The 25,376-nt window shown below is 36.1% G+C and overlaps 2 protein-coding genes across 8 annotated transcripts in view; both read left to right on the forward strand.

Moving 5' to 3' along the window:
* Positions 1-1,509: 1,509 nt before the first annotated feature.
* Positions 1,510-9,377, forward strand: LOC148852062 (diacylglycerol kinase 2-like). Of its 4 annotated transcripts, none has more exons than XM_088946401.1 (8): positions 1,510-1,783; positions 3,045-4,280; positions 5,419-5,794; positions 5,930-6,006; positions 7,386-7,505; positions 7,662-7,826; positions 8,161-8,298; positions 8,986-9,377. In XM_088946401.1, the coding sequence occupies exons 2-8, from the start codon at positions 3,138-3,140 to the stop codon at positions 9,136-9,138; spliced, it is 2,172 nt and encodes a 723-aa protein (XP_088802527.1). In that variant the 5' UTR covers positions 1,510-1,783; positions 3,045-3,137; the 3' UTR covers positions 9,139-9,377. The 4 variants fall into 4 exon arrangements, with proteins under 4 accessions (XP_088802527.1, XP_088802525.1, XP_088802528.1 ...); XM_088946399.1 differs by having other exon boundaries at positions 1,565-1,783; positions 7,383-7,505; XM_088946402.1 differs by having other exon boundaries at positions 1,611-1,826.
* Positions 9,378-17,668: 8,291 nt separating this feature from the next.
* LOC148852063 (phosphatidylinositol 4-phosphate 5-kinase 7-like) overlaps positions 17,669-25,376 on the forward strand; it is a 119,317-nt gene continuing 111,609 nt past the window's right edge. For 2 of the 4 annotated variants that reach the window (XM_088943436.1, XM_088943438.1), the window contains exons 1-3: positions 17,716-17,967; positions 22,986-23,133; positions 23,288-24,343. In XM_088943436.1, the coding sequence (XP_088799562.1) occupies positions 23,117-23,133; positions 23,288-24,343 (1,073 nt within the window). In that variant the 5' untranslated portion in view covers positions 17,716-17,967; positions 22,986-23,116. Of the gene's footprint in view, positions 17,968-22,985; positions 23,134-23,287; positions 24,344-25,376 lie in introns of all 4 variants that reach the window. The other 2 variants (XM_088943435.1, XM_088943437.1) reach the window with 2 other exon arrangements.

Here is a 25,376-nt window from a genome sequence, read left to right on the forward strand (position 1 = left end):
CGTGTCCAAACCTGAATCCGAGCTCGATGTAGTTTAATTTCCTTAAATTGAATAACTCAATTTGTTATGGGCCGGGTAGTCCCACTATTGGTTTGACCCGGTTAGTTTTTTATCGGATTTGGACATAATTTTAAGCTTGTAGGTTCGGATTTGATATTTTTCATATAAAAATTAAAATTAATTGTATAACCACAATTTGTATATTTATCCTTTATTTGCATACCCTTATATTAGTAATATATAATATAGATAGATAATAATTCCTAAACTGGGCTCGGGCATTCTGTTAATAAAGAAAAAAAGCTTGGCACAAATCCGGCATGGCCAGCCCGTGAATGGGTCTGCGAATGTCCATCATCCAGGTCTGGAATTTGAATCTATACCTGAACAGGATTCAAAATGTCGAAACATTTAGGCTGCGTTTGCAAGCGGTGTAAATACAAAATTCCATTGTTGAAAATAAAAAACGTTCAAATGTATCAGCGTAAAAAGCAAACCGGCTGAATGTATGTTTTACACTCTTGTGCGTTTTGCAAAACGGTGTAAAATCATCGGCATACAAGTATATCTGGCAAGCGTCCATGGAGACATCACCTCTACAGTATTGAACAAATTCATAAAAGATGTTGGGGTTGTTCCCCGTAGCTAGTGTTGAAGAAGCCATTTTAAGAGTCATTAGAGACAAGGGAAGGGAGGAGGTTGAACAGATTTTTCTCGATCTTGGCACAATGAGAACAAATAGAGAGAGAGACAGACAGACAGAAATAGGGTCATACAAGGATTGAAACCATGGTGGAAACAGGTGGGTTCTGGCGAAGATTGAAACACGGCGTTGAGAGAGTAGTTTTTCGAACGAGAACAGGGACGTTACAATTTGAAAAGAGTACATACAAAATAATATAAAATACAATATTTTGCACTCTGCATATTTGTTTTTGCATACTTATATTTATGCGCCAAACCCAAACCCAACGAACCGAATGTTCTGCTCCAACTTTTTGCCATGGTTGGGTCATTATTATTCATGAATATATATACTCGATTGATTACTCGACTAGGAAACTAGGAAGTCGGACCCGTCTAAACCCAAAACTATTGACTCGGATCCGGACCGGCCGACATGGCACTAGTAGTTGGCCCGGCCGACCTCCAGTCCTATTTTTAAACTGTCTACCAACTAGCATTTAACTCAGCGGCAATCAGTTAGGTGACCTTCCTAATCGGATCAAACACTAATTTACTCTGTGGGACCCTTATCTTCTTTTGCACCAATGAATATTTAACACGTGAAGCAAGGCTTGCCTTTTGATTTCACGACCTGCCTGATTAAAAGTTTCTACAGTCTGTGAATTGTGATTAGTGAGTACTCCGAATGAAGTCAAGGGATTTTATTAGTCAACGGATTTGGTGGCTTGGATGGTAAGATTTGATTTTAAAGTAAAGGATATGATGGTCATTTTATGAAGGTAAAAGAAGAAATTTGTAATTTCTCCTGGACAGGGGGTACGATGAAGGTTTTCGCCTCTTTCCAAAAAGCGAGGCGTGCTGATTGTGAAAAGAGATCCCGCCGCGAATTATTTATATTTCCAGAAGGAGACGAAAAGAAAAGCATTCGAAGACTTCCTATAAGAAGAAGTAGTAGATGCCGGCATTTTGCAGAGAGAGCAAGAAAGAGTTCTTAAGTCGAATGCTAAAGACTCAGAAACCCCAGCCAAAGACTGAACTAGAGAGCGGAATTAGGGTTTCTCTGCAACGTCTTCGAGTCCATCCTCAACTTTTCCAGGTCATTAAGGACAAAGAAAACTGCAGTCTTTCGATTTGTTCATGTAATTGAAAACTTCTAGAGGCATTACTGTGCTTGGTTGAGTTGGTTTGTTGGATCTTGTATTGTTTTTACGTGAGTTGAGGGTATAGAATCTTGATTTGCGTGGACGGGGGTTCGAATTTGCTTGCTCTGTTTTCTTTTCTGTTTCCTCTGTTTTTGTATGTTACGAATTGCTTCTTTGGGATTTTGTTTTAAGATTTTGCGGTTGGTTATTATCGTTTCCCACTTTGCAAATTTTGCTCATTGACTTCTTTCGGTTTGGTTTTAGATTGTATCGATCTCTGGTTTCTTGGATTGGTTGCATACGGAACTAACCAGATTGGGTGCAGTTCAGGTCCTTTTTGTGGTTCGGTATATAGATCGTTTAAATGGTTTTGCGTAGGATATTTGTATCTACTGTTTTGTCTAGTCAAACAATTCTGTTTTTGATTGTTTCTTTCTGTAATATTAGCTTGCAATTGGCTTTTTTCTGCAACTATTTTGAAATCTATTGAGCATGGGGAATACTTAGGTGCCATTTTTCACAATATCGTTTCTTATTTGCCTCTGTGAATGGTTGTTCCCTTGTCATTTTTCTGTGAAAATGTTAATTGTTATCAATTAAAAAGAATAGTTTACCTTGGCACGTCATACTGGGCTGAAAGAGAGTTTCTTCTCTATGCTCGTACTTCAGTAGACGCTTTAGGCAACTTACTGCTGTGCGTGTGATCCAGTTGCTCCCAAATGAACACAATATCCCAATGTTCTTTTATTATCGTTTTTTCTACAGAACTTGATAAATTCATTGAGAATTCCACTCCTTTTGTGTGACATAATGAAATTGAGGAATTCCCAGACATATGTAATGATTTTTTTTTTCATTGATGGCAGTTGACTAATTATTGATTAAGATCAATTGGCAAGATGATTCAATTAGAAGTTATTGGTGTTCCGATGTCAACAACATTCTTCTTTTATCTCCTATAGAAGCTAACTACTAAAAAAAAGTCTCCTGTAGAAGCTATGGTGTTGTAATGTTAATATCATTCTTCTTTATCTCCTAACTCCATATATACTTGCGAAAAATAATAGTGGACTTATAAGTCTTACTGGTCATATATTCTCTTGCGTTTTTCTCTTTTTCTTTTCCATTTTTTTTCTCCTGATTTCTGATATTCTTTTATTTTTTAGTGTTTTCTGTTCTTTTGGTTACATATCTTGAATAGTTTCATGGTTTCAGGTATTCTTCTTGAGGTCTTCTTGACGTTGGACATTGTTGAATGAATTGGATGTGGTAGAAGACTGAGGTGGAGAAGAATAAATTAGGTTGATAATGACAGATTTGTTCTTTTTACTCTCGAGGATCCTTACCATCTTGGATGGTTATGGTCCATTTCTTTTTGGATGGCTAGTAACTGGATCATTTGGACTGCTAGCTGTTACATATGCATTCCTTAAGTGGCAAAGAAAGACATCGCTGAACTGGGTTAAAGCTGCTGCTAGAGCAAAGAAAAAAGTTTGGAAGAGATTGAAAGTTCCCCTATCGCCTCATACGTGGATAGAAGATTTTGCTTATGGTGAACAGCCTTCCACATGCTGTGTATGTTTAACTTCACTGGTGTCCCCTCAAACTGTAGGTGCAAAAGCAGCGTCACATTTTCCTCTTCATAGGTGCTCTGTTTGTGGTGTAGCAACCCATTTCTATTGTTCTCAGTTTGCAGTAAAAGATTGCAAGTGTGTGGCACAAGCCGGCTCATCACATCTGATGCACCATTGGTCAGAGCAGTGGGTTAATTTAGATGAGAATTCTGAGTTTTCTGCTTTTTGCTACTACTGTGATGAGCCATGTGGTATTCCTTTTCTTGATTCATCTCCCACTTGGCATTGCTTGTGGTGTCAACGCCTCATACATGTCAAATGCCATGCCAAAATGGCAAAAGAATCTGGTAATATTTGTGACTTGGGTCCCCTTAGAAGGCTTATCCTTTCTCCACTCTCTGTCAAAGAAGAGGATGGGGCAACTACTACCAGTGGAATGCTGAGTTCTATCACTAAAGAAATTATAGCTTCATCTGTCCGTGGACAGATTAGGAGAAGACGCCAGCGAAACAAAAATGGAAGCACTCGTTCTGCCTTTTATGAGGCCCCTAGCTGTAAAATGCAGGATGTTTCTGGTGCAAATACAACTCTTGGAAGTGTCCTTAATGGGCTTGTTGGTTTTGATAAGTCATCCAATGGAAAAAATAGTGATCACTCTTTCAAGAAGAATGGTAGAATGCCTAGTATTAAAGGTGCCAAAAATGGATTGGTGTGTAAAAATGGAGGAGGTAATAATATAGGTCATGTTGGGAGTTATAAATTGGTAGATTTGCCACAGGACACAAGACCTCTTCTTGTTTTCATTAATACCAAGAGTGGAGCTCAATATGGATCTTCTCTACGGAGGAGATTAAACATGCTATTAAATCCTATACAGGTGAATTTTCGGCCTAATATCATAGACTTCTCTTCGTTATTAGATTGCTTACTGACTGATATTTTGGATTATTCCTACTTACTCGGATCTCTATTTGTAGGATGTTAGATAAAATAGCTAATGGAACTTAAAGTAGGTGTATCCATTTTAAATATTGTGGTGATTGTGGAATGGCATAGTGTTGCTTGATATGTTTTCCCTAGATAACTTGTTAGTGTTGGCCTAAGAACTGACATTAAATTAAGAAGACATTGGGCTTATCACCTAAAAACTTTTAAATTGAATAAATGTTGATGTTGTAGGTCAGAGATTTAAGGTTCAACATTTTGTTTTAGTCCAGTTGTTTCAATTCATACTTAATAGCTTTATGTTCAAGGAAGTCTCATGTAAATAAGTAAATTTCTTTCTGGTATTTGATTTCTGTAGTCAGCAGTTTGAATAGAAAACTTGGTGTTCTGGGTGGTTTATCTTGATCTAGTCAACATGTCTTAACTTTCTCATTTAATCCTTCCAAGATTCAATGTTGTCATCATTAACTTCAAATAAACCTTTGATGAATCTTGATGTGTCTTCTGAGCATTCCCAGTGGATTGTGAAACATCAAATTCATTATAATGTCTTTATATAGGAAAATTAAACATCTTCCTATTTGCACTAAAGTTATCTTAGAAACGTAGAACTAGTTCCCTTTTGAATCTACTTTCAGTTCTGAGGTATGTGCCGCTGTTGGGAAGGTCTGTCTTGCTTTCTTGAGCATCTTTCTTGTGTGTGTGTGTGTGTCTATATGTCTATCTGTGTGTGTATAAAAATTGTTGTCCTTTCTGGGGTATAAACAAGTATATCATTATCTGACCTCAATCTTTCTGCAAGCACAATCTCTGTAAAATTCTTATTTATTAAGAGCTTATATATTTACTCTGTATTCCTCAACCTTTTTTATTGTCATAAATTTCCTTTCTATTGGAGTTTGGATATTATATAATTCATGGATTGTATTCATCGGATAACCATAAGAGCAATTTTTAAAATGGATGTAGTTTGTATATTGATTCATTCCCTTTTCAACTGAGAATCTTCAGAATACATAAATATATCATGTGTACTGATCTTAGCTTAATTTCATTGTGGTTAACTGCAGATTTTTGAACTTTGTCCTTCCCAAGGGGCGGAGGCTGGGTTGAAGTTGTTTGAATCTGTTCAGTATTTTAGGGTTCTGGTTTGTGGTGGAGATGGTACTGTTGCCTGGGTTCTTGATTCCATTGAGAAGCATAACTTTGAATCACCTCCACCTGTTGCTATACTTCCTCTAGGCACGGGAAATGACTTGTCTAGGGTTTTGCGGTGGGGAGGAGGTTTGTCTTCAGTTGAGGGTCAAGATTGGTTAGGTAATGTTCTTCATGACATCAATCATGCAGCAGTAACAATGTTAGATCGCTGGAAAGTTAATATCAAAGAAGAAAACCAAGAAAGTAGTCTCAGAAAAGTACAATCAAAGTTCATGATGAACTATTTGGGTATGCTTGTTGATATTATTACTGCTGTTGCTGTTTGTTACTTTTTTTTGCCAATTGTTACTATTTGTTACTTGAATCTGTTTAATTAATGATGGGTATTTTACTTATTTATTTATTTATTTATATATTATACAGGCATTGGCTGTGATGCAAAGGTTGCATATGAATTTCACTTGACTAGGGAGGAGAATCCTGAGAAATTTTACAGCCAGGTAGTGACCTTGTCATTATAAACTTAGTTATGTCTCTGGCCACATGCTTGCATATCTTTCTTTTTCCTTGGCATTTTTTATGTCCAATTTTGAGTGGCCTTATTTAGGCTCTGTTGCAGGAATAACTTTGTTATTATAAATGATGCACTGCAGTATTAGAGGTGTAGGAACATTATGGTTCAAAGTTGGCTATAGTCTTGAATGATTGTCTACCATAACACCTGGTGGCAGTTCAGTAGGATTCTCAAGACATTGTCAAGAGAATAAGTTTTGACCTTTAAAAGCACAGACACAGACAATGTTTAATTGCAAGTTTGACCTTTAAAAGCACACAAAGTTTAATTGACTTAAGTGTAACTAAAATTTGATTGCTGGAACGATGATTTAATTAGAATCATAATGGCCTTTGGTTTGAGTGTTCGTTGTAAGGCCTCCTCTCTCCAATTAGCAACTGACATAAATCATAGTAAGTTATTAAAAATAGTTGCTTCCATTGTTTGGCCAACTTAATGGAGCATTGATCAAATCTGACATATAGAGAAACTGAATGAAAAATGGGATTCAAACATGCCAAGGATCTGGGATGTGGTCATTTGCTAATGAAAGTTTTGGGATGGCGTGTGTGTTTGATCTGGTTTTGGTGGTGAGTCTACTAGTGTTTATTTTTCCATGCAAGTCCATTGATGTGGATGTATACATTTACTTGTTTCTGCTTTTGTGGACAGAAAATGTTATGTAACGTTTTCCAATTAAATGCTAAAATTATATTCTTTTCTCCCTGAATTTTTGCCTACATATTGACCATCTTTTTGGTGATGATGATATTGGCTAGCTTTGGATCATCATGCCCATGCCAATTAGTCTATAGGTTATGTTCAGAGTTCTCTCTTTTTCATGTGTCTATACTCAGTATTGTACCTTTCTTCAACATATTTGTCTTCTGGTTAGTAATACTAGTTCATGATAGCTTGGGAGTCTTCTATATTGTTACTGGCTTTTGTCTTTTTGCAACTCATAGATAATGAAGCTTAAGAGTAAGAGACTAATGAATAACCTGTTATTGAATTGAGAGACAGATCCATAGATTCATGCCTCTGTTATTCTATACAGTAACAGAACTTACAGCTAGCAAGATTAAGTAGAGAGGTCAAAGGCTAGGACAAGTTGCCTGCCTATCAGGTATTATTAGAAGTGGCAGGAACGTTAAGACCGATAAGAGTTCAAACATGTTGACCACTTAGCTCTAAATATTAAACATTTTTTTTTCTTTTGTTCTTTTCTGAATTGGGAACATAGAATGGCATAACACTTTTATTTCCTCGTGATTAGCTAATATGCAAATATTCATTTTGTAAACTAACCAATAATTCACTCAGCAGTTTGTGAATAAACTACGTTATGCAAAGGAAGGTGCCAAGGATATAGTGGATAGAACATGTGCAGATCTACCATGGCAAGTTCGTCTTGAAGTAGATGGGAAATATATTGATATCCCAAAGGTGAAGTCACATTCTTTCTTGTTGTTTTGTCATATTTTCACACAATTCTCTAGTTTGTTTCACCATTTTTTTCTCACAGGTCAGCAATCAAATGGTTATTCTCTTTAAATCTTCTCATATTTTATCTCTTTTTTGTTCTTTACCTTCATTTAACAGGATGCCGAAGGTGTAATTGTACTTAACATAGGCAGCTACATGGGTGGAGTAGATCTTTGGCAAAATGATTATGAACACGATGATGATTTCAATCTTCAGTCAATGCACGATAAGGTTCTGGAGGTTGTATCTATCTGTGGAGCATGGCACCTAGGCAAGATTCAGGTGTAATTTTCTTGCCCCCTTTCTATTTTCTTTTTCCTTCTATGTTAAAAGCCTCCCATAACCAAGTCTTATTAGTTGTATTGCCTAGAGAAATTTGACACTCTTTGCCTCTCTACCCCTTCTGATTAATAAATAAGTAGTAAACAGAAGATAAATAAAGGCTGTTGGATGTGCTTTTCCACTAATTTAGAAACATCTTTGCTCATGAAAACCACCATTGCATATAGTTACTTTTCTTTATTTTTATTGAAGTTCTCTTGAAATTGTTTCTTGGCTCACATGATGATTTTAACTGCAAGAATGTCTGATTGGTGAAGCCTTTTATATTCTGCAGGTTGGACTTTCCCAAGCTAGGAGGTTAGCCCAAGGAGAAGTTATAAGAATACACATTTCCAGTCCTTTCCCTGTTCAGATAGATGGGGAGCCATTTATCCAACAACCTGGTTGTTTAGAAATTACGCATCATGGGCAGGTACTATTTACTTAGATTTTATCTATTGAAACAGGCTGTATGCATACATGAGCTATCATGCAAACCAAATACTTGTAAACAGGGTGTTATATTTACATCAAGTAGGGGGTTGAATTTGTTACCTAAATATGGCTTGGATTGGAGACAGGTAGGTGTCTGATATGGAACTTGCGCTAAAGATGGAAATGTCCAAAACAGGGGCACCCACATTTTGAATCTGCTTTGCATACTTGGGTTATGTTTATTAGTTGTCCCCTATTCAAGCTTTTAAATAAAATGGACAAAGATGAATCTGAACACGAGCCAAACTAACCTTGTATGACTGTTGGACCGTCTCCTTTCCATGAATTTTAGATATGCACATACCGAGTGGTATGTTACATGCATTCAAAACCCGTCTCGAAAATCAAGTACATTTGACCTGCTCCCTTTAATTTCTTTCTGGTACATGGAGATCAATAAGCATCATCAAAACATAGGCAATTTAAGTATGAAAGTTAGGATAAGGATTTAGCTAGGCAGCATTGGGTTCTCTGATTCTGTTGAGTTTGAGTTTCCATTTATTTTCAGTTATCAACTGGGTCCTAAACTAACTTAAAAATGCAACATATAGCTTCATTTATACATGTAAGACATGCATGCTCTTGTTTTTCAAATGAGACTGACACTGGTTTTTTGTCTTGTCAGATGTTCATGTTAAGAAGGGCATCTGAGGAGGAACCCATAGGTCATGCAGCTGCTATAATGACAGAGGTATTAGCAGATGCTGAGTGTAATGGTGTAATCAATGCAGCTCAGAAAAAATTACTTCTCCAGCAAATGGCTCTCCATCTCTCTTGACTACAACATTTTAATTCTGCTCTTCTTTCTTCACGGCTATTTTTGCTTTTTTGATATGCTTTTTCGACCCCGGTGATCTGGGCCATTTGAATATCACTTACCCACTAGGTTTCATACAAGGAAGTTATTGAGAGAGAGAGAGATTGTATTCTAGAGGATCGAAGAAAATAGGAGAGATTTGTAAAAATATAACCAAATCTAGTGAAAAATAATAATAAAAACGTTCTTGTTTTTTCTTATTTCTTAAATACTCCTACATCAGCGAAAATAATAATAAAAAAAAAACTTATGAACAATGCTTCTTTCAAAACAATGGTGAAAACATTTTCACTTTGGTGCAGAAAATACCCGTGCGTTTGGAACCAATAAAAAGATGCTTTCAACAACTTGAACATATTACCATTTTCAAAGGGCTACTAGTGACTTAGGGATCTTCGTTCCAAAGTATAAATAAAAATAAATAAGGCGAACTAAAGTCCAGTTGATCAGAATCTCTATGTGCTCTTTTTGAAACATGACATCAGAACCACAAAACAACTGCCACATCAGCAAAATTAATACCCCTAGAAGAAGAATATGCATTTTTTTGTTTTAGTTTTTTTATATGCATCACAATCAAGTACATTTTCCACCATTTTCTTTTTCTTGTATTAAAAGTCAATAATTTTCAAACCAGGTGCGGGACCTTCTTTGAAACTAAGAACAAAGAGAGCAATTGATGCTGGGGAACAACCCCTTACAATGAGCAACTCTTTTTTTGTAAGCTAAATCCAGGGAGCGTTGAAAGCATCAAGAACCAGGTTGAAGGAAGCCATTCCTTTGTAGCTTGCATCGACTTTCTAGATGTTCCCCCAACAAAGTCCTTGATGGTTAATATTTCCTAGCCCCAACCAAAATAAGGGTGCTTTGATCTCAAGGTAAATGCATACAAAATAAAATCCTCAAGGTAAATGGTCCATCTTTTCAAATAGTAATACTAATTTAGGATTCTTAATATGAATGTAAAGGTGGTGCTAAAGTAGGGAAATCCTAGGGATGAAAGCAATTAGGAAAGAGGCCCTCGATGATATAAATAAATGATGTTACACCACTTCCCATTACAATTTCCTTATACCAAATGATAGTCTATCAAAGTTTAAACAAGGATTGAACCCGGGTTGCCTATTTGACAAGAAAGAGTACTCACTGGTTGCCAATAATAAAGAAGGAAAAAAGTTAAACGGTATACCAAATGACAGTCTATCAAAGTTTAAACAAGGATTGAACCCGGGTTGCCTATTTGACGAGAAAGAGTACTCACTGGTTGCCAATAAAGAAGAAAAAAAGTTTAACGGTAATTAAAATTATTTTTAAACTATTAATAAGATTTATATTGGTTCCTAAGCTATATATGATGATAATCATGATCATTATCTAAACCTTGTCTCAACTATATGGGGTCAGTTATATGAATCCTATTTTGCCATTCATTTCTATTCAGTGTCATATATCTATTGTTAAATTATGAACCCTTAAGTTATTTCTTACTACTTCAACCCATGTCCATTTTTAGTTTGTCATCAACTATTCTACCCCCTTTGTAACGAATCACTTCTTATGGGTGCTTAGATGGTCTTCTTTTGTGTGCGGTCAAACTTAGGTTTCTTGAATGAGTATTTCTGATCCTATCTTGGGGTGTGGCTTGATGGGCCCAACTCAAGCCCAAACTAATCAAATCTGCAATTTTATATGGATTGGCTTGGATTGTTTGTCCTTATGTTGGATATGGGCAAAAAAAAGAGGGGGTTTTTATTTTTCAAGTTGGGCTCAGGCCTAGCTCTTAGGTAGCCCAAATCCAGCTTTACTTTATCCCAATCAGAACCCAACCCAACCATATATACACATACATTTATATCAGATTTTAGTATGGGCTGTTTGACCAACCCAACCTCAGCCCCATCTCGAGACCAACCTGAGTGAATCAAACTTTAGTGCAAGCTAGTCCCAGATTGAATAAGCTGGCTTGACCTAAGGCTTAGTCCGAGCTTGGGCCTTAGGCCCAATTCTTAGGGTTGGGCTTGGGTTGAGCTTAAACTCAACCCAGCCCGCCCAATTTGCACCCCTAATCCTATCTTTCATGACATTCACACTTATCCATATCAAAATTCATATTTTTGCTGCTCATTTTTTATATATGATTTTTGATTGACCAAATGCACCATTTCTTGCCGGTGGTGGCTCAGTTGGTATGTTAGCTGGTTTGTTCCAAGGGAGATCCGGATTTGGGTCCCGCTACCACCAACTTTGAAGGAGAGTTATTAGTGTGGTGCTATGTTATTCCCAAAAAGAATAAAAGAATTGTGGTCCCTATGAGGGATTTGGTGTATGATTAATTACCAAAAAATGTACCCTTCCATTTTGCCTATCCTACTCTGATTCTATGAGCAACATCCTTCTCAATCTCTCCCTATTGCATATATATTTTTTCAGCCCTACTATTTCTAAGGTATTTATCCATAGACCTAATTGTGCATTAAATCTCCATTGGTTTTAATTTATCAATTAATACAATGCAATCAGCAAACTATAAGCACCATGAGATCTCCTCCTAAATATGTTTACTCGATTCATTCATAACTAGTATAAATAAAGGAGCAGTGCTATAAGCCTTGGCGAAGACTTATTATAATTGTAAAATCTAATGTTTCTAGATATCTTCAAAACACTACCCACAATGTTAGAAACTGCTCTTCACTTTCCACACCAACAAATTTATTCACCTATTTTCATGGATCTCAGTTGTCCAGGTGATGAAAAGTAAGATTTGCATAAACTCGTTGCTTAGCATAATTCCTCGAATTTGAATACCTAGCTAAATCTTTTTGGGCCAAAGTTTTCACCATGGTTAAATGATCAAAAGGAGCAGATGAAGAGTTTTTGTTTTGTTTTGTTTTCCAATTTAGTGCATTGTGAGTGAGAGCTCTTGAACATAAATTCCATATGGTATGTTTTATTGTGTATGTTTCTGGTTTTAGGGGTGGAAGATATGTGGTCATTAACGAAGCAAATGAATGACTCTCTTCTTCCCTCCTGGTGGAGTGTTCTTTCTAATTGTATCCGTCATCCTCCTTGAATCTTGTTAATACATCTGCTCTTTTCCGACAAAAAAAAAAAAACAAATAAACTATTTTAATCAGAAGATTTAAAACATTAAAGATAGAATTATCATGATTATTCTTGGAAGTGTTGTTAGTCTTCATTGTTTTTAATTTATTCAACAAAACCCCTAAAGAAAGTTGGAGGAATTTGCAATAATACCTTTATGACTTTATCTAGTGTAAAAATGAAGTGAACTTAACTAAAACAGAAAAGTGAAAAATGAAGCCATAAATACAACATTCTTTTTGTTAGTATGAGCTAATGTAAAATTTAATAGCGAGCTGGTTTGTTGGTTTGTGTAGTGAGCTTCTTTAAACGACTGAGGAATTAATCTTCCATGTGAAAAATTAATTTGTAACTCAGAAGGAGTCTCCAAGTTCCTCTGCCCACCACTGTTCATGCAAAAAAGTTTGGCCCTAAAGAGGCTATTACTGTGTAAAATAATCCCTCTTTTATGGGAATCTTCCATGTGAAAAGTAACTTAATTAGTGCTCAAAAGGAGTTTCCTGTTTCCTCTCCCCACCCTCTGTTCATCGAGAAAAGTTTGGTTCTAAAGAGATTGTCATATGTGTCAATAATACCTCCTCCTTTATACACGAGTTTTATGGTAAAAAGTTAAAACTTTTCTTTCTATTATTAGTTATGCTAACTGTGAAACATATTGACAATAAAATTGAGCAAGTGGCCAATACCAAAGGGTTTCTTTTCAAAAAAAAAACAAAGGGTTCCTATGTGATGGACAATGTGGCGAGGATCCTTTCATGTGATAGGAACATGTGGGTTAATTAGGAAACCTTGTTCCAATATAATATCAAATGGAATTCTCTCTCTCTCTCTCTTATATAAATAAAATATTCAAGACTTCCCTCCACCGGGAGTATATATACTTGTCTTGGCTCCATATCCAGACCACCATGCAAAAAATTTAATCAATTATTTCTTCTCTCTTTGCACTTTATTCATCTCTCTTTTCTCTCTATTCTATCCTCTCTTGCATGTGTTACTCAATTATTATTTTTAAAACTTCAAGATATGGAGGGAGAGTTTGTTTTTTGGATTGCCAGATTAAATAATACCATATGACAACCATAAATTATGTGTCTTTAATGTTTAATGTGTTCGGGCCGTGACTTAGCTGGTCAAAGCTGCCATGTGGACACCTCCATGGCCAAAGATTTCTGCCCTACATCAGCAGATAAGGACTAATGCCATGTCAGTGGATAAAGGCAAGTGCCACCTCCCCATGGATTAGGCACCCCGGCCGAGGAAAACAAAGACTTTTTTGTGGGCGATCTCTTCCCTAGAACACTGCGAGGAGCGTGCCCGTGTGAACTTAAGCTGCCATCACACAAAGTCTAAGTAGGGCTCTAGGAAACCACAACATGAAGTCGATAAATAAGTGGCAGACACAAGTATAAGCTAAAGAATAGAATAAGACTAATAAGGGATAAGTAAACTGCATTCCACCTTACAATTCTGAATTCTACTGTAAATTTACAACAATTCAAAATTTCAAATAATTTCACTTATAAAACCAATGCCCGTTTTTGTATTGGCATCAATTCTGAATTGATACCTATCCCAACTGTACAATGGAGATAAGATTTGTTCGAATGGACTGAACAGTAAAAACCTGTAAGACTAAAGACTGAAGCAAAAAGACTTTTCATTCAAGGAAAATTTGTACAAGTATTCAAGCTCGGCATACCCAGCTGTACAAAAACTGAACATAACGAAAAAAAAAGAAACAAGAAAATTCTTTGTTTTTTCAATTATTTAGAAACATAATTGGTTTTGATTTTCAAAACAAAAGCAACTACATGTAGTAATTATTTTGTTCTGAAAAATAAAACCACACATGTTGCCAAATATTCCTTTATTGTGAATGATTTCTTTATATGTACATTTATACAAAATTATGTTGTGCTCAAGTATATTTATATATTTTTATCAATCAATTTCTCTTTTTCTTTTTCCTTTTATTTTGAGATTTATGCTTGCCTATTTGGGCCATTATGCCTAAGCAAGGGCCTTCTTCCCCATTTCGAAACTCTGACCCATATCAGCCGGAGGCCCGGAGACTTGTCCAATTTATGACAACCATCCAATTTTTTTTATTGTTTTTCATTAAAATTATGATGCCCTCAAAGGAAGGGCATATTTTGAACATCTAACATTTTCTTTAGGCCAAAGTTTTTCTTTCTCAAATAAAGGATAGCAAAAGGAGTATATTCAGTGCATAGAGAAGAGTTTTATTGTTTTCTAGATTATTGGTTTTGGGGGCAGAAAAAGTTGTGTTTTTTAATGAAACAATAAACTGTTTTAAGTTGGAAAAATAGAACTATATATTATGATTTAACATTTTATTTCTTTCTATTATTTTTATCAATAGAATCCCTTAAATTTAAAAATATTTGCAGTAATTTCTTTGTATAGTTGCATTTTTTTGGTAAAAATGAAATAAATAAATTTAATTAGCTGATAATTCAGCAGGGAAAAAGAACAAAAAAAAAAGAAACATCCATTTTAATTTCTTTATTTGACCTGAAATATAATAAAGAGGAGGTTTGCTAGTTGGATATAGTGAGCGTCCACCCAGGAATCTCACGTGGAAAATTAGTTTGGAGCTAATTAAAACGAGTCTATCTGTACCTCTTTCTGGTTTCTAGTCAAAAGAAAAAAAAGAAGAAAAAGAAAAAAAGTAAAAAATTTGTGTTAAACTTTGCAAAAAAGATTATGGATAAACTTTGTATTAAAAAAGTAAAAACTTGACCATAATTGAAGAAAGAATTCATTACAAATGAAAGCGGGTTGACCAACCCCAGAGTTCTTCAAATCAGGTATCCGATACATTGCATCAGACCCGGGTTATCAAATCGGGTCTTGAATCTCAACCCAAGTCCACTCAAGTTGCACACTCTATCCCTTTATAGCAATATTTGGCATCACTCATATAGCCCTGCAGATTACCATGCAAGAAAATCAGTCAGCTTATTTGGCTTCTCCAAAAAGATGCTTAAACCTAATGCTTACACCACTCAGACTCCATCGAGGGTTAAATATCTCAAATTAATGATATATATTTGGCATCGATGTTGCAGATAAAACATCATTTTTTGAGAAAATGGTTTTTTATTTTATTTTTATTTTTTTCGTTTGGAAACGTTACTGCTAGGTAGAATGTTTGCTGGAGTAACAACAACACTTTCCGTTTTACTAGTGCTCCATGTCTGTTTTCAGCATTGGTATCCATCATAGGAAGTCTATGTCACTGCCACATCACGTTCTCATTAACGAGATGCAATTTGAGAAAACGTCAAATTTGACGTTGCTCCAAACCACGCCTTCTTGATTTCTAAGGTGTGGCTTGGAACAGTACTAGGTTCCAAACAAATAAGCGTTTCCTGGAGAACCATTTTTTTCGACGTTGCGCTGATGTATCACCGTTTTTTGAAACAATGACATCAATGCCAATTGCCAAACAGATGCTATATTTGCATTAATTTGCTCTAGGGAGTAGTTATCTCTTTGTTAATGTTGTCAAATTTGTATCACTTTCACTTGCTATATCAGTGCAGTTGAAGATGCTATGATTTGTAAGATTGAACATGTGGTCTGTACATGAAGAACAGTTTGGGTAGGAACTCCTTCCTTCCTAATAGAAACAAATTTGGTTAGTTGGGAGAGGCTTCCTACTTGATCCAAATCAAGAAATTAAACCTCATTTCATGCCGTTTCCTTTTGTTATATATGGAGACATAATCAAGTTGAACGTAATCCTAGAAGAAAAAGACATTTCAAGCTTACTATCATGCTGGTCATGTTCTCATCATTAAGGTATTCAAAATCAAAGATTTTTTTTTTCTCCATATTTTACCCGTGAATGCTCATCGAGGGCTCTCCTTGGATGATACAATGGTCCATATGAATTTCATGCAACATTAATATGGATTAACATTTCATATAGGGAGAACATGAATGACTAAGATTTTTCGCATGAGAACAAGGTTCAAAATATTGACACTTACAATGCAACAAAATTAATTAAATATTGTGCATGTTGATACTTGATATTCTTTTTTATTTTTTTAGTTCATTATTTAAAAATATATTTTTTAGGATGAACTAATAACAGGTCAAACTATTAATTAGTATCCCATAAGCCTTAGTATTTTACATTTCAGTGGCCTTGAGAATTGTTACGATATACCCCATATGGGACATTTAGGCTAATCATGTCGGTACATTTATCCTTACATGAAAAGAGCATGGTAACTTTTCAGTTGCCGTTTGAATGAAGAAACCATTAATGTATTCAAGCCAGAAGATCCTTTGTGAAATTGGCAATTCACATGTGTGTAGGAATAAAATCCACTCACTTTATTTATCTACAGACAACACCCAATAAAAGTCTTCTCTTCTCTCATCTTTATTCTAATTTTGGAGTGATCAAGAAGTAAGAGGAAGATTAAGTTGAGTGTTTACCACAGAAAGATTGCATGGGCCATATTGTCTCAGATCATGTCTGACAAATGGATTGGAACCACAACATCCACCTCATTGCCTACTACATTCATCAGCCAATGGAAACCGCCTGATATATGCTTTCCTGATTTGAACAACTATTTGAGATCATGTCCTCTACCATTTGTTGACACGTGGCAGATACTGATGGTGATCCTACCTTTATCAGGTGCCATGGTTGACCCCATCCTTTGATGCCTTCCCCAAAGGTGGCTGTACTATATTCATTTTGCTCATTGTTCAATGTTCATGAGAAAGTGGGAAAGGATTGGAAAGGGGGTCATCTAGATGTCATTCCTGTCCGGATCCGAATTCCAAATGTTGTATTCGGGTCGCAAGTTTCTTATAATTAACTCATCAAATGTGCCAACTTAGGTCTTGGGTCATAGAATTTATAGTTGCAGAATAGACCCCTTTGGAACCTACCGTTTTTATGTGTTCAACGGATTATGACTTGCCACTAGATTATTTTTAGTTGTGATCTAAGGCCTATAACTTAACACGTGGTGGGTATTTAAAAGACCAAAGTGGGTCCCATCTAAAAGAGGGTCCACACATAAATGAGTGGATTTTATTTTTTAAGAGTTTTCTTTTGTTTATAATTAATTCCACATGGAACCCATTTCTTTGGACTCAGTAGGCAGACTCATTGTTCTCTCATGGCTCATTAGGCAAACGTGTTCAAGAAACAAGACAGACCAAAAATGGAACCCGACCCATTTCCATGTCCGAACTCCGAAGCTTGCAAAGGATGATCACCAAATACCAACATCAAGAGGAACCGGTCACTTTCTGGTCCAGCGAATCTCATTCTCGTCGCAACTAGTGGGCCCTACATTATTGCATGTTGGCCAAGAGGGTCAGACACGAAGATGGCAGACCATCATAGTGTCCACTCGACAGAAAGGAGTACAAGAGTTGCACAAACGGAAACCATGAACGAACGAAGCAACAGTGGAAGAACCAAAGAATTTAGAAAAGCTCAAGTGTCGATTGTCCACGATCTCCACTACAACGTGGCCACCCAAAATCCTTTATTTTCTCCTTTTCTTGTTGGATTTCAAGGTCTCTCTTTTGGTTTTCCTCTTCAACTGTCTCTGTGATGTCTCTTTACACCTAGCTACTTTTCCTGCAAATCACCTTCAGCTGTTTGGATGATTCGAGGAGGTCAGGAGATTGACTGGTTTCGAAGATTTATGATCCACTACAGATGGGTTTCTCATTCATTTATGGATTTGTTACTGTTTTAGTTGATTTATCAATTAATTGAAATATTCTTCACCTTTTTCTGTCCTATATATTATTTTTCTTTCTTCTCTTTAATTTAGAACAAATGGGTTATTAATTATGTTTAAGTAAACGAAATAGTTTGGAGAAGAAATTTAAGGGAATGCCAAAATGAATAGTTCAAAGCAATTAACTTCCATATGGAAGATGTTAGAACTTTTTTGAATTCGGGAGTTAGTTTCTTTGTGAGTGCATTTATTAATTTTCAATGATCCATATGGAGATCTTGCAGTAAGGAAACTGCAGCAGGATAGATAATAAAACAGTAAATTATTAGTTTTTCTTTCTTAATTTTTTCTTGGAAATGGTACTGACCTCTACAGTGATAATAGGAAGGATGGTTCCCTTCACATGTCTTTCGACTTGATAATTCTTTCCTGTAGTTGTATGTCATCTCAATTCTAACATACCTTTTTTGGGTCTTTTGCATAAATATATAAAATCAACCCGTTAATCTGGCCAATCTTATCAAGGGCCAACATTCAGTATGAAATCTTAGAACACTTTCACATGGTGTCAAAGCTTCTAGGAAATCCACCACAAGCTTCTCTCTTTCTTTCTTCTTGACCTCTTATTCTGTTCTGCAATGAGTAATCTTCTCTCAATAACTATAATGCATGTGCTAACGATATTGAGATGCGTGCAGCAAAAAAATGTTCTAACAATCATAGTTAAGACCATTTTACTCTTCGAGTATTGCTCAATTGCGTAATTGAATATAAGCCTCTTCTGGCTGGTCTATGGAGTGAAGCTTATTGGGTTGTTGTTCCCTTTAGAGCAATAGACAGGAGATGCCGTTTTCCCATGTAAAATTCTTGATTAATGATAAATTTCTTCAAACCTGAGGAGCATGTAAAATATGGTTCTGCTATAGAATGCTAGATGATGAATTTGAGAATAATATTTCCAACAATGGATAGACAGCCTGATGCCATTTCTTAATTGATTTGTTCAAATCATCCATGATGCATTAGAAGTCATGTGGTGTGCAATACCATATTAAGACAAATTCCATCAAAATGTTTAGGAAATGCATTTTAGCAAATGATTGCCAAGGTTTATCAGTTGACTCCTTCTAAGAGTTGGTGGCTACATAGCCATGTTAATGCTTGTATGAATGGTTGATACATATAATTATTATGGTATCCATGTGAACACTGATTCACAAATGGGTTGGATGAGTCATCCTCACTTGGAACTGTTGAACAACTATCAATTCCTATCTTAATTCCTGGATGGCTTGAACAAATGAACTGGTTGCTTTTGATTATCACAAAAGCATGTCTCTGATTGGCTACATAGATAGCTGCTTTTCTGTTAATTGACTCTAAGTTGACTAGGATTTGAGAAAAGGTTATTTGCTGGATTACTTGGGTGCAATTTGTTAAGCTGGTTTTGTTAATGCACAGTATCCCAGCTAAGCCAGGTTTGATGCTCTTTTCTAAGGCCTCTATTTCTTGATCTATAGCCTCCTTCCAATGTGGTTAAGCAACAACCTATGGAACATTCTTAAAAATTGAAGCAAAAAACAAAGCAACAAGGAAAGCAAGATGTGGAGGAGACAAATAATCATAGGAGACATAGTTAGAAATGAATGGTTGGACTCAAAGACAAGTAACATCTTTGGATACAAAACACTTACTAGAATGAGGGTCATAACATTTGTAGCCCTTTTGAGTATAGGAATACCCACGAAAAACACACAATGGCTTTTGGGTCAAAATTGACACGGGAAGGGCTCATATAATGCACAGAGCTAACACATCCGAAGACTCAAGGGAAGGCTGTAGACAGGAGCATCACCATGTGACATCTGATATGGCAATCTCGATTGAAGAACTTTGGGTGGAAGTTTGTTGATCAATAAACAACAGCTTGCACCACATCTCCCTCAAACTGAGTAGAAACATATATTTGAAACAATAAACTATGAGCCACCTCATCCACATGCTTGTTTTTCCTCTTTGCAACCCCATTTTGTTTAGGTGTATAAGCACACAAACCTTGATGAATGACTTCCGTCTCTTCAAGGAATAGAACAGGATTTTTTCTTGAAGTATTCCTTGGAATTATCTGGCTTAAAAATTTTAATCCTTTTCTCAAATTGAGTCTCCACCATATTATAATAATGTTTGATAAATTGTGGAACATTTTTTTTGCTTTTGAATTTATAAAAAAAAAACAATTTTCTGCTTATGAGGAGATACAACCAAGTGAGTATAGAATAACCATCAACAAATAATATGAAGTGTTTGTAACTACCCATATTAGCTGAAGGGTATGGGCCCCATCAGGGTGATCAGGGCAATGCCTAGGCGATAAGGTGCTCATGGAGGGCCACCTTGCTTAATTTCCAAGACATTTTTTACACGGTTCTCTTGGATACTTTTATATTCTTAATAAAATAGACATTATTAAACTAAATTATTCATTTTAAGTTAAAATACTAATTATTTTTTATTAATTTTCTCATTTGTTAGGGTTCAATCAACATGTATACTGCTTTGAACCCTTGGAGACTTCAAAACTTGAACTAATAAGCATGAAAGAACTCAATATTTTATCCAATCAACACATATTGAATATTTTCATGCTTCTTCTTTCACCTTTTTTTTTTCTTTTCTAGTTTTCTTATGATAAAAATAGTTGCTTTGACCCTCTATTTTCTGAAATTTATTTTCTTTCTTTCATTTTTTTCATGAATATGTTGATCTTCTATGTTTCAAATGAAGATATAGACAATTAATAGTGAAAGATGGTTGTTTCATTTTTTTCCTCTCCTTATCATTTTGTCCTTTGTGAGAATGTTGTTCAGATAGGCAGACCATACAAAAAAAGCCACCTTTGAAGGGACGTGCTTGCACCAGGTTATATTCGAAGGAAAATCTTGTTCTTCTTCTCAAGTCAACTTGTCATATTCAAACTGTGCTGCATGCTGTGCTTTGGGGTGTTTGGGTAGAAAGGAATAATTGTTTGTTTGATAATAAGGTCAAATCCTGGGATTTTAGAGATACATACTGATTTTAGAAACAGTACTTCTGATTATACTTTTTTGAGGATGGCCTTTTTCTGAGGTCCTTTTTTTTGTACAGCTTCTCAATGTACACAGGACCTTTTATTAATACAATTATACTTTACCTTTTCTAAAAATAAAAGGTCAAATCCTGGGATGAGGTGATTTCTCATATCACTACTACTGTAATTTGTTACCTTCCAGTTCCGATCTGTTCATAGGCATCTCTGCAAATGACCTTAATAGGAATGCTCACAACTTCTTGTTCTTTTCCCCAACTCCCCCACCCACCTCTAGAAGCCTGATTCTCAAATGGGAAGAAGGTTTGACTCTAAGATTTGATGGAAGTGCATCAGGTAATTCTGGTGTAGTTGGAATTGGAGGAGCCTTAAGAGACAAAAGGGGAAATATCTGCTAAGTTTGCAGTGGCCCAATTGGAATAACTGATTCTACCATAGCAGAAGAGATGGCTGCACTCACAGGGATTCGTTTAGTTAACAAATTGGGCATTCAGAATCTAATCATTGAAGGTGACTCTGCAAGCACTATAAAATGGTTAGGGGAGCAGGAGGCTGGGCCATGGAGGCTCAGTCACTTTCTGGTGGAGGCAAGGGACTTATTGGATCTTATGAATGTGAACTTAAATTGGACTCCAAGGGACTTAAGCTCTATTACTGATGGTTCAGCAAAGGTTGGCGCCAACTTAGATGGCTTGTACTGTGAAAGGATTCCTCCTGTGTAATCTCTAGGGGTTTTCCCCAGTTTGTTTTATACACCTCCTTGTGTACCCCTGTTTCTATTTTAATGAATTTCAGTTAACTTTTCTCCAAAAAAAGAAAAAAAGAAAACAATAAGAAATATTACAAATGAACCCAACAAAAAAAGAAACCTTACAAATGAACCCAAATTCTACATTAAACAAAATAAATCTTAAACTAACTTGTCTATGCCTTATGTAAGTGCAAACCATGTTTGGTGCATCAGTCTCGATGTGATCTCTGTCATTACCTTATTTTAATTCAATCAGAAATCCTTTTAGTGAAATTTGTGCCCTTATAAGTGTATTTTTAGTCTTTTAGAGTTGAGTAGAATCTATATTTTAGTGAATTTTGACCATGGGAGCTTGCTCCAAGTATCTTTTCTCTCTCTCTCCCTCCATATCATATCTGAATTCTTTCTTACTCGCCCTTTTAGCCCACCATTGCTAACTAGGACTTTCTCCTTAATGTCCTATGCAAGGATTAAAATATCAATATGATACAGCCCGTGTCGGTATTGATGTATCCAAATATGCTTGGATACACCGATATACAAATATTTTGAACACTTCAAAAGGTTTCAGACCACTTCTGGGACTCTCTCATTATTACAAAAGAAAAAATCAAAAGAGTATCGGGCATATTGATGCTCACTATCGGTGTGTATCGAGATTTTAATCCTTGGTCCTACTACATTCACTCTGATTTCCTATTAGATTTACTGGCTAAGCTTGGGCTTGAGCAAGTGAATTTAAATTGAGGCTGAGCTCTTCTGGTTATTAGTTTAGGAGTGTGATAGAGTTTTATTCTATTTTACTGCTTTTCTCCCTTGAAAGGGTTCCACTTGTACCCCTTCTCACATTCTACTTTCTTACACTCATTAATAGATTCTCTTTGATCTTCTTATGGTGAAAAGCTATTGTCCTTTTCTCCTGAAAAACATATATGGATGTTCCATAATTTTTGGTATAGCTATTGTCATTTGATAAAAGTCCAGGATTAGAGGCTATAGTCACTAACATAGAATTACCACTTATGGTGTTCTCAAATTGAGAAGGGCTGATTAATTTTTATGTACTGATATTTGTTTTCCTCTTCTTATTCTGAAAATATTCTTATGTGTTCAGGGCTTCCGAACTTTGATCAAGAAGAATTTCCTTTATCTGCATGAATACAAAATTTCCAAGGCCAAACTCTTCTTATAGATAGACCTGGGGATGATTGTGTGACAAAGCTACATCAAGTATTGGAGTTGACCATGGAGGCTAGTGAAAGGTGCAATTCATCACATCTCTTCAGCAAGCAACATTTTTTTTTGTTGTATAATACTTGGTTTAAAAGGTGTTAGATTTTGTCTAGCTGTTATATACATTTTATATTTGGAAGGCCTCTGGATCTTTTGATAAGTTTGTTATCTTTTGTTTTGTAGGCACGTGGAGAAGGTTTTTTTGAATGGAGACATTTATGTTGGTGATTTCAAGGGAATGCTTCCACATGGGACAGGAAAATATACATGGTCAGATGGATCAATTTATGAGGGTGACTGGGAGGAAGGTAAAATGACTGGAAAGGGACATTTTCAGTGGGCATCAGGTGCAACATATGAGGGCGACTTTTCTGGTGGTTTCCTTCATGGTTTTGGCACATTTACTGGACTCGACGACTCTGTTTATACAGGGGCCTGGAGGATGAACGTACAGAATGGGGTTGGAAATAAGAAATATTGTAATTCAGATATATATGAAGGTTCTTGGAAAGAAGGAGTAAGAAACGGCTGTGGTCGCTATACCTGGAATGCTCAAAATACATATGTTGGTAATTGGAAAGATGGAAAAATGTTTGGTAGGGGGGTTATGAATTGGGAAAATGGTGATTTGTTTGATGGGTTTTGGTTGGATGGATTGAGACATGGGTCAGGATTTTACAGGTTTGCTGATGGGGGATATTACTTTGGAACATGGACTAGGGGCCAAAAGGATGGACCGGGAACATTCTATCCTGCTGGAAGTAAACTACCATCTCTAACGAGGTGGCGTAGTACTGCAGGATATTATGATAAAATGCAGACTATGCTACCTCATACTTCACCTGTGAACTTGGGGGAACTGAGGGATCATAAACTGGGTATGAAACACAGTCTTTCTGAGAAGCTTTCTTTTGGTCTTCTCAGAGGTTCTGGAAGGATATCACATAGGACCATATCATTAGATGGTGCTCCTAGTGCTGATGATCCTCTTGCAGAAGTTCCGGCAAGGGACAGCTTTAGCACTGATGAAGATCAAACTGTGGAGCAAGGCAGCTGTAATTTGGTATATGAAAGGGAATACATGCAAGGAGTCTTGATTAGCGAGAGGGTTAGGAACAATGAAGCAGAGATGACTCAAAAAAATAAATGTGAACTAAAAGGAACAAAGAAGTCTGGTGAAACCATTTTTAAAGGTCATAGAAGCTATTATCTGATGCTTAATCTGCAGCTTGGTATCAGGTAAAAAGGTTCACTATATGGGGACGGTTTTTTTAATGTTATTATTGTTGCTGTCCAATTTCATGCGGAAAACAAAATTCCTCTGAACTTCAATATGTGTGAAGTAATGATCTTGCATGCTCTCTAGTTGAAAACAAACTCCTAAACTGCCTAGGGGTAATAGTTGTACAGGTAGTCAGTGGAATGGAGTATATAATAAAATAGTAATTATTCTGAAATCCAAAGTGTATTGATTTTGGTAATGCTGAAATCTTTGTTTCAACTGATGTTCTTTAGGAATGTGATAAAGATTTTATTTTCTTTGTGGAAAAAATGTTTTGTGAGATATTTACTTCATTTGATGCAATGAATTAGTGTTTTAAAAGGCATGGGGCATATGCATGAAGCGTATGCCAGAGGCATTGATACCTCTAAGGTGTATGCCTCAGGTGCAAGAAGCATACACCTCATACACCTTTTTCATGAGGTGTGTTAGAGGCGCACGCCTCATGCACCTAACGCACACCTCTTACAAAAAGACAGAAAAAAAAAGAAAAAAAGAAAGAAAAAGAAAAGAAAGGAAAGGAAAGGAAAGGAAAAGAAAAGAAAGAGAAGGGATGAAAGGGGCAACATCGTTTGGACTTTCAGCGGTCCTATTGGTGTGGCAGATTCCACAAAGGCTGAAGTAATGGCTGCCCTCACAGGAATCAGAATAATAAAAAATTTGGGAATTCAAAATTTAACCATTGCAGGTGATTCAACAAATACAATAAAATGGTTAAGAGACAAAAGGGGGGACCATGGAGATTAATTCACTATTTAGAAGAGGCCAGGGACTCATTGGAATGCCTAAATGTTAAGTTAGTCTGGATCCCTAGGGAATACAACCATACAGCAGATGGTTTAGCGAAATGTGGTGCACTCTTAGAGCATCTATATAGCGACAAACTTCCTTCTTTGTAAATTGTAGGGGTTCTTCCCTTGCTTTGTACACCTCCTCATGTATCTCGTTCTCTTATCAATGAATATTGTTTAACTTTTCTCAGAAAAAAAA

This window comes from Nelumbo lutea, chromosome 5 (genome assembly GCF_056320005.1).
Source record: "Nelumbo lutea isolate HS-2025 chromosome 5, American lotus-T2T, whole genome shotgun sequence".
NCBI classification, from domain to species: domain Eukaryota; kingdom Viridiplantae; phylum Streptophyta; class Magnoliopsida; order Proteales; family Nelumbonaceae; genus Nelumbo; species Nelumbo lutea.